The following is an 8,866-nucleotide window of genomic DNA, read 5'->3' as shown; positions in this document are numbered from 1 at the left end:
TGCTGAGTGAAATAAGTCAATCACAAAAGGACAAATATACTATTAGTTTGTTGTTGTTGTGGATGGTCAAGGAAAGGTTTATATATGGAGGGAAACTTTCTTTGTTGGTTGCCAGGGGTGGGAGGGGAGGGAGGGAACACGGCAAAAAAAAAATGTATTGACTCATGTCGCTTTAGTTTTGTGTATTTCACTGTACATAAATTATATTTCAGTAAAATGCATTAAAAAAAAAAAGTCTGCCAGAAACTGCTGTAGAGCAATGTACACTTGTCTTCTCCTGCTAGAAAAGGACAGTCAGCAAGCCATTACTTCCTAATTTCAATCTCCAAAAGCCTCACAGCTGCAGGTGGGTAGAGGGCCCAGTTATTAGCAGCCAGGCCAGAAGTAACCTGCTATCAGTGGATCTCAGAAACGGGGGAAAGCAGGGTTCAATCAATCCCATTATGTTGAGCCGACGGCTGATCTTCTCTTTCTCCCTCTTCTCTTTATAAGCCCTGTTGAGCCATTTGCTTTTTTTAAGAATCAAAACGGGCTCATTATAAGCACATACAATGACTGCTCAGACTAAACCTTACGTTCAGGTATCGGTGACTTTTACTTATTTTTAACACCTGGAGTAGAATTGCTTGGACATTAAGTAGTTCTCTTTAACGTTTTGAGGAACTATAAAACTTTTTTCCATAGCACACACACCATTTTACAATCCCACCAGCAGTGGATGAGGGTTCCAATTTCTCTACATCCTCTCTAACACTTGTTGTTTTCCTTCTTTCTGATAATAGCCACCCTAGTAGGAGTGAGAAATAGGAGTAAAATGGTACCTTATGGTGAGTTTGATTTGCATTTCCCCAATGACAGCTGAGTACCTTTTCATGTGCCTATTGTTCATTATGACCATATTTTTACATAAAAAATACATGCATTCTATGTATTCTGGCCAACCACAATGGACAGAGGGAGCTGTTCAGCATCTTGTAAAACAAAATAGCATAGTGTACAAAAATACCTCACAGGCAGAGGATGCAGTTGGCAAAAATAAGTCAAATGTGTGCGTTATCTGTATTCAAAAAAATGGTGTATCTTCTTTGATGAAACATCTATTAAAGTCCTTTGCCCTTTTTTTAATAGACTTAATTTTTTTATATCAATTTTAGATTTTCAGAAGAATTGGGCAGAAAAGGCAGAGTTCCCATATACCTCTCTGCTCCCTGCACAGTTTCTCCTGTTATTAATGTCTTGCATTGCTATAGTCTATTTGTTATAGTGGATGAACAAATATGCAACGCAAATGCAACCATTGCCGTGGAGTCGGACCCAACTCATAGCAACCCCTCCTTGGGTTTCTGAGGCAGGATCACTACAGAAGTAGATTGCCCAACCTTCCTTCCGAGGAGTGGCTGGTAGGTCTGAACCACCAGCCTCTGGTTAGCAGTCAAATGCCTTAGGCACTACGCTACCAGAGCTCCCGGATGAACCAATACTGATACGTTATTATTAACAAAGGTCCATAGTTTACATTTGTTGTTAGATGCTGTTTAGTTGTCTCGACTCATGGCCTCTGCCTATTTTTTTAAATTGGGTTCTTTGTCTTTTTGTTGTGGAGTGAGATATGTAACTCTTAATAACTCTTAATAAGAGAAAAGTCATTATGAATTTTAATGGCATTGTTTTGGTCAGCTAATTAATTAGTTAACTGGTTAGTTAATCTGACTAATACTGTACCTCTAGTTCTTCCTGCCGTTTTCTAGCAGCCTCTTCCTTTTCTTTCTTTATTCGGAATTCTTCTTGTGCCTTGTGCTCTCTCAGCAACCACTCCTCATGTAGCTTTTGCCTATCAACAGAATATAGTCCATTAATCAAAAGAAACCGGCATTAATCTACAAATATGCACACATACATAGAAATATGACAGCAAAATGACATGTTCTAAGAATGATTAAAAAGATACTTTCCAGAAAACCAGTTAAGTGGGAGCGAAAAGATGAGGGAACAGAAGTAGATCCTAGAAAAGCGCTACATTTTGCAACTCTCTTCTTAGAGGGTGACAGCTTGAAATCACCACCTTCCACATTTCCTGTATGTGTGCATCTGGGGCATTTTTCACATGAAAAAGTGACACTACGGTCACAGTTATGGCTAGGTGCCAATGAAATGTGTAACGAGTCTCAAAGCAACAAGTAGCTCTGCAGATTCGGAAGCTATTACTCGTCCTAGTCTATGCACGGTGATTCCATGGGTGCAGCACAGTGACAACATGGCAGCTTCTGGCAAAAACCTCCGGGCTACTCCTCCATATGGTTAAGAGACTCCTGTGCTTTGCCCTAGAGTTCCTGGGTGGCACAAATGGTTAATGTGCTTGGCTGCTAGCTGAAAGGCTGGAGGTTCAAGTCCACAGAGAGGTGTCTTGGCAGAAAGTCCTGGTGATCTAATTCTGAAAGATCAGCCATTGAAAACCCTACGGAGCACAGCTTTACTCTGACACACAGGGGGTCGCCATGAGTGAGAACTGACTGACAGCACCCAACGACAACAATGCTACTAAAATGGCAGGTGTTTCAGACATTCCTATAATAAGTTTCTAACGATTTATATGCCAATTAGGGGTTCAGAACCTAGGCTGTACTTTCTCACTGAATTTGCAAAAGAGAAATGAAATATGAGAAACTGTTCTAAATTACTTTCACAATGTTGTTGTTATTATTATGTGCCATCGAGTCGGAACCAACTCATAGCGACCCCTCCTTGGGCTTCTGAGGCAGTATCATTAGAAGTAGATTGTCCCATCTTCCTTCTGAAGAGTGGCTGGTGGGTTCGAACGGCCAGCCTTCTGGTTAGCAGTCAAGTGCCTTAGGCAGTATTATGGATTAAATAGGGCTTGACATCTAGCCTGGGGGCTTAAATAAAATTTTAAATGTTCTATGCTGTTGTTGTTGTTATGTGCCATGGAGTCGGACCCGACTCATAGTGACCCCTCCTTAGGTTTCCAAGGCAGTATCGCTACGGAAGTAGATTGCCCCATCTTCCTTCCGAGGAGTGGCTGGTGGATTTGAATCGCCAGCCTTCTGGTTAGCAGTCAAGTGCCTTAGCCACTATGCTACCAGAGCTCCCTTAAATGTTCTATAGGAAAATATATTCAATTTCCAACTACAGATTCCAGGAAGGCAGCTTTTAGCTACGGTAGAAGCTGGTTTACTGCATACGTCACACTCATGCCCCTATCATAAGATAGGTACAGATGTTTTGGTGCGCAGAGTTCTGGTTTATGAATTCTTTGAGGAACATATTAATTGTACAGACACTGAACCAAAATGCTATATCCATTAAGATCTCAAGAAAGTAAAACATTTCCCACTTTAAAATTTAGTAACTGGAATATCCTATGCATCTGCTTTAAAACAGTATATGAAGTCATACAGTATGCTCATAAAATTTTTCAGTTTTTCAACAATAACTAAAGTAGCACGCAACTAGTATGGGAATATATAAAGATGAAAGGAAGATAAATATACATCTATGGTAATTTAAAAGAAGCAGTTCAAATAAATGGAGGAAGCAAGTAACAATTACTTTTCTATTTGATACCATACCTAACATCTCTGTCATAATGGCAATCTGTAATAACACCAAGTACAAGCAGAGCTATTACAGCACCTCCCATCTGAAACCACTCATATAACATCTCATGTAATCTTCACAGTTCTATGAGGCAGGTACTATGATTGCTTTGTCATTCCACGTTAAAAATAAGGAAACTGAAACTTAAGGGAGATTAAGAAACTTTAGCACACTTAGACAGCTAGTAAGTACAGAAACTCAACTAGTAGGGATGGCAATTCAGGGCTGGCTGAATCCAACTCCATAGTCTCTAATACTGTTACATAAGAAAAGAAACTCTGGTGGAAAATAGTAAGAGAAAAACTCATCTTGGGATATGGGGGGCATTTTTTTAAGTCAAACACCAAGACCAGATATCATAACGAAAGTTGACTACATGAAAATCAAATTATGGTAAATAATGTCATAAATCAAATCAGGACTAAGAACAAATGAGAAAAACATACATCACATATATGATAGATAAAGGATTAATATCCTTCAGCCTTTAATAACATCTCTTACAAAGCAAGTAAAAACAAAGATATATTCTAATCCAAAAGAAAAAGGTGTAGGACTTAAGCATTTTTATAAATAGGTAATGGTATGTATAAAACAATATTCAGCATTACTAATTAAGCAATGTACATTTCAAACAATGAAATATAACTTTTCACCAAAGCTTTAAAAATTGATAATGCCTAGTGTGGGTACAGGTGTGGGGAGAGGCATACCCTCATTCAACTGCTAAAAGGGCTGCCAATTGGGATGCACTTTCTACCTAGCCATCTACAAGATACCATCCCAGCAACTTCATCTCTAGGCATTTTCCTAAGGAAATAACAGGACAGTTTCCAAGGATTACGCAAGCATGGATGCTCTTTGCAACATTTTATATAATAGTAACAAACATTAAAACTTAAATGTCCATCAAGAGAACTATAAATTATGAATAAATTATGAATAAAGACTATACGATGCTACATCCATACAATGGATATTATGTTGCCATTAAATGGTTGAATGACCTCCCTGCATTGACACTGAAATATATACACTAGATTTGCACAAAAAAAAATTATAGAAGAACATGGGTAACTATGAACCCATTTGAGAACTATACATATATAGTACATAGGTACTTACTTTCATTCATTCTTAACAGTTGCTATCTTTGGGGTGCTGTGTGTATCGAAGCCCTTTCACCTTTTACACTTAATTGTTGGAATTTTTGTTTTGTTTCGGCAAAAACATTTACAAATTAACAAAAAGTAAATACTTGGGTTAAAAAAAAAAGACAATACCCAGCGATAACCTATCAGCTAGAGATATAAATATTCTATACAAAGTATTTCAGAAGATCTGTTTTGTACAGTGAAACCTGTGAGAGCTGGAACTCAATGGGATGGCTTTGTTTTTCTGGGTCTTCTAAGTTTTTCACCTTCGACAGGGTCCAAGTCTTACCACTTTTCTATTGTTCTCTATTAGTGGAAAATATTTGAGTTTTCCTTCTCTGACAGGTTTCCACCTTATACAGGTTCTGGGTTTTGCAGGTTTTACCGAACAGGGCTTTGTAAAGAACACTTTACAAGTATACTAGTCAAGGCTTGCAATACTCAAAATAACTGAGTTCACTTTAAGGGCTGAAAGCAGTGCTGACCTGTCTGTCTCCAACAGCTTCTCCTCTAGTTGGCATTCTTCAATAAAAGCATCCTTCTCCTCCTCCTCCTCCTCCTGTGAGAGTCCTGGTGGAATTTAAACATTTCATTATACTATCTACATACTATCAACCTAGGTCAGTAATTTGAGGGAAAAAAATTACATAAAATCTTTAGTCTTTATGAAATGGTGTGAACCTGTTTTTATAACTTTCTAATAAGAAGGACTCCAACTGGCTAAATTTGGAACAATCTGAGCATGAGAAAGAACAATAATGGAGTGGATAACACATTAACTTTAAAAAAATTAAGATCCAATAGATCTACCATCTCAGGACCATAGTACTGGGGACACCAGACTGAATTGGCACAACAAAATACATAAAAGCCTTGCTCCACATCCTACATTGGTGAGTAGCAACTGGGGTCTTAAAAGCTTTCAAGCAGCCATCTAAGATGCAGCTAATGGTCTCCTAGGGTTGGAAGCAAACAAGAACGCAAAAGAAACAAAAAAAAGAGCATTTAGAAGCAATCAGCCCTAGGACACGATGGCCCTCAAGACCAGAAGAACTACATGGTGCCCAGCTACCAATGCCAACCACTCAGGAAAGGATCAAATCTGGAGATCCTGGATAGAGTGGGAGGAAAAACGTGGAACAAAATCCAAAAACTCAATAATGACCAGAATTACTGGTCAGATGAAATCTGGTGAGACTAACAATACTATGGCCCTGGAATACATTCTGCACCTGGAATAAAACCCACCCCCAGGGGCTGGCTCTCAGCCCAATAGTTAACAAGATGTATACACAGATCACTCAACCCAGGATGCCGCACCCACAACAGGTAATACATCCCTTAGAGCAACAGAGCACAGGACACCAGAGGACCAACATTCAAATGGAGGAAATGCAGGACAAACAGGAGTGCATAAATATGAGGGGCACAGGGGGAGGGTTACAGGGAAGGGAGGGGAAGAAACTGGTTTAAGGTTGGACATGGTAAATGGGGAATGAAACTAAATGTACATGTAACACTGAAAGTAAAACAAGCTCTTAAACAAAAACAAGAAAAGGAAGAGCTCAAAAAAAAAGAAAATTAATCTGTGGTTCCATAATACTCAAAAAGGTGGTGGGGGTATGTGAGGAGGGAACATCCATCTTTACAGAAAGCTGGCAACTAAGATACTCAGATAAAAACAGGAAAATTATAACTTTTGCAAGCCCTCACTATGAAAACTAATTCAGACAAAGGTGCTGAAAAACACTAGATGAAAGCTTGTTGGCAAGAGAATATGGACCCCCACCCCAAAATATCACCCACAGATTAGGACTAGCTACAGAGGGGGAAAGGCACCTTCAGAACAGTGCAATGTGGTGGGTAATGTCTTAACCACACTTACCCTCACTCATGGGGGAACCACCTGACATTACAGACCTTCTGAGGTATACAGTAAGAAGTATACAATGCCTGTTCTGCAACATTTTGCCATAAAAAGCGTACCCTAAGAAAACAATCAGACAAATCCAGGAGGCAGAGGATTCTATAAGATGAGTGGCTTGAGCTTTGAAGTCAGTCCTAGTTTGGCGAAGTTGAAATGTGTGTGGCCTGTATACCACAGTATGGTATTATAGTTTCTTTAGTTAGCTACAAGTCTGATATTGTGTTTCTGTAGGAGAATGCTCTTAGTATTAAGAGATGCAAGCTAAAGCATTTAGGGGTGAAGTTGATGGTATCTCCGACTGACTTACAGAAAAAATGTAGGTATGGATCTATCTGCTTACATAGATAGAAAGTAAGGCAAAATGTTAACAGATGGTCAATCTACTGAAGGGTTCATGGATGTGTATTGTATTATTGTCTCAACTTTCTGCACATTGCAACATTTACGAAATAAAAACATTAGGAAATAATTTTTAGTACAGTAAAGGTTTATATCCTGTCCAATTCAAGATATGAATTTGAGAGAGAAAAAAAGCAATGAAAGTGGAGATGGAGAAAAGAGGGGAAAGAGAAGCAATCTTCAAGCAATGAAGCAATAGATCTCATGCTGACAGGAAAAGATCTTGTGTCTGTCACACACATTGAGTACAGGTCTAACCAAAGGCTCACTCAGTCCTAGATACTTAATTTACTTTTCTTGAACCAGTAAACTATTATTTCAGCATTTGAAGTTAAAATAGACAACAACAACAAAAAACGAGGGTAAGTCCTAATGCACACAATTATGCAGAGAATGAAATGAGGGCCTTCCCAAGAACCTGGCACAGGAGACTGAGTGTGACTTACTTACAGAGGTAGGCTTGTAGCCTGAGGTTCCTGGTGATGCAAACTGTCCTCAACTACTAACCAAAAGGTTGAAGGTTCAAATTCACCCAGCGGCTCCATGGGAGAAAGACTTAGTGATCTGCACCCATAAAGATTACAGCATAGAAAACCTTATGGAGCAGTTCTGTCACAAGGGGTCTCAATGACTCAAAAATCCACATACCTAACAACTCACCTAAAGGTTGGCTGAGAGAACCCACTTAGCAGTGCTGTGGGAGAAAAGCAGGGCCATCTCCTTTCAAAAAGATTACAACCAAGAAAGCCCTAAAGAGCAGTTCCACTCTGCAATACACAGGCTCAGTATGAGTCAGAGTCAACATGACGGCAAAGGTTTGGGTGTTTTTGGTTTTTGCACATATACTAGTCACTGCCTAGACACAGCTCATTCCCCAAAATACTTTTTGACTGACTCACTCAAGCCCTCATCCTCACCTCAAACCAAGCTCACACACCCTGAACAGAGGACTAATAGTTGAGTATAGTTTTCTCTACGTGTCTAATCAAATATATACAATCACACCTATATGTATAATGTAACTAACTATATTATACATGGAATTGTGTACATAGAATCATGCTACAGTTTTGAAACTAGCTCTTTATACCTATATGATGGCATAGTGATTAAAGCACTTGGCTACTAACCAAAGGTTCAGCAGTTCAAACCCACTGGCTGCTTCACAGGAGAAAGATGATGCAGTCTGCTTCCCTAAAGATTTACAGCCTTGGAAACCCTATGGGACAGTTCTACTCTGTCCTATAGGGTCACTATGAGTTGGAATCAACTCAATAGCAGTAGGTGGATGGTTGTTATGTAACATTAAGTCAATTTCCGACTCATAGAGTCTCACATAACAGAGTAACACTGTTCCATAGGGTTTTCCAGGCTATCACCTTTTATTATGTTGCTGTTGCTGAGAATATACATAGCAAGACATACACCAATTCAACACTTTCTACATGTACAATTCAGTGACGTCAATTCTTTGAGTTGTAAGACCACTCTCACTCTCCTTTTCAGAATTGTTCCTCCCCCATGAATATAAATTCACTGCCCCCTAAAGTCCCCATGTAATCGTTCAAGATGCTGTTGTCAATTTGACCCTATATAGATAATTCTTAAAAGAGCACTTGTTGAGGGAGTTCCGGTAAGAGGGCGGAATAGGCAGAAAGACTACACAGACCCTCTTCGACAAAGAAAAGGGGAACCAATTAACACAGATACAGAAGATAATCCTGGACCCCTGAGCCTTGAAGGGAAGGATATAGAAGTGGACTAAACTCCA

At 39.3% G+C, this 8,866-nt stretch overlaps 1 protein-coding gene across 1 annotated transcript in view; it reads right to left on the bottom strand.

Annotated features, from left to right (window-relative positions):
* Positions 1-8,866, bottom strand: part of LOC103211218 (U2 small nuclear ribonucleoprotein auxiliary factor 35 kDa subunit-related protein 2) — a 50,926-nt gene that overhangs the window by 26,557 nt on the left and 15,503 nt on the right. Inside the window, 2 exon segments of the mRNA XM_042783169.1 lie at positions 1,723-1,831; positions 5,255-5,339. Of these exon segments, the coding sequence (XP_042639103.1) occupies positions 1,723-1,831; positions 5,255-5,339 (194 nt within the window).

This window comes from Orycteropus afer, unplaced genomic scaffold (genome assembly GCF_000298275.1).
Source record: "Orycteropus afer afer isolate SDZICR_OR568_19922 unplaced genomic scaffold, OryAfe1.0 scaffold00712, whole genome shotgun sequence".
Classification (NCBI taxonomy): domain Eukaryota; kingdom Metazoa; phylum Chordata; class Mammalia; order Tubulidentata; family Orycteropodidae; genus Orycteropus; species Orycteropus afer.
Note: the sequence above shows the minus strand (reverse complement) of the source record. Positions and strands in the feature narration are given on the sequence as shown.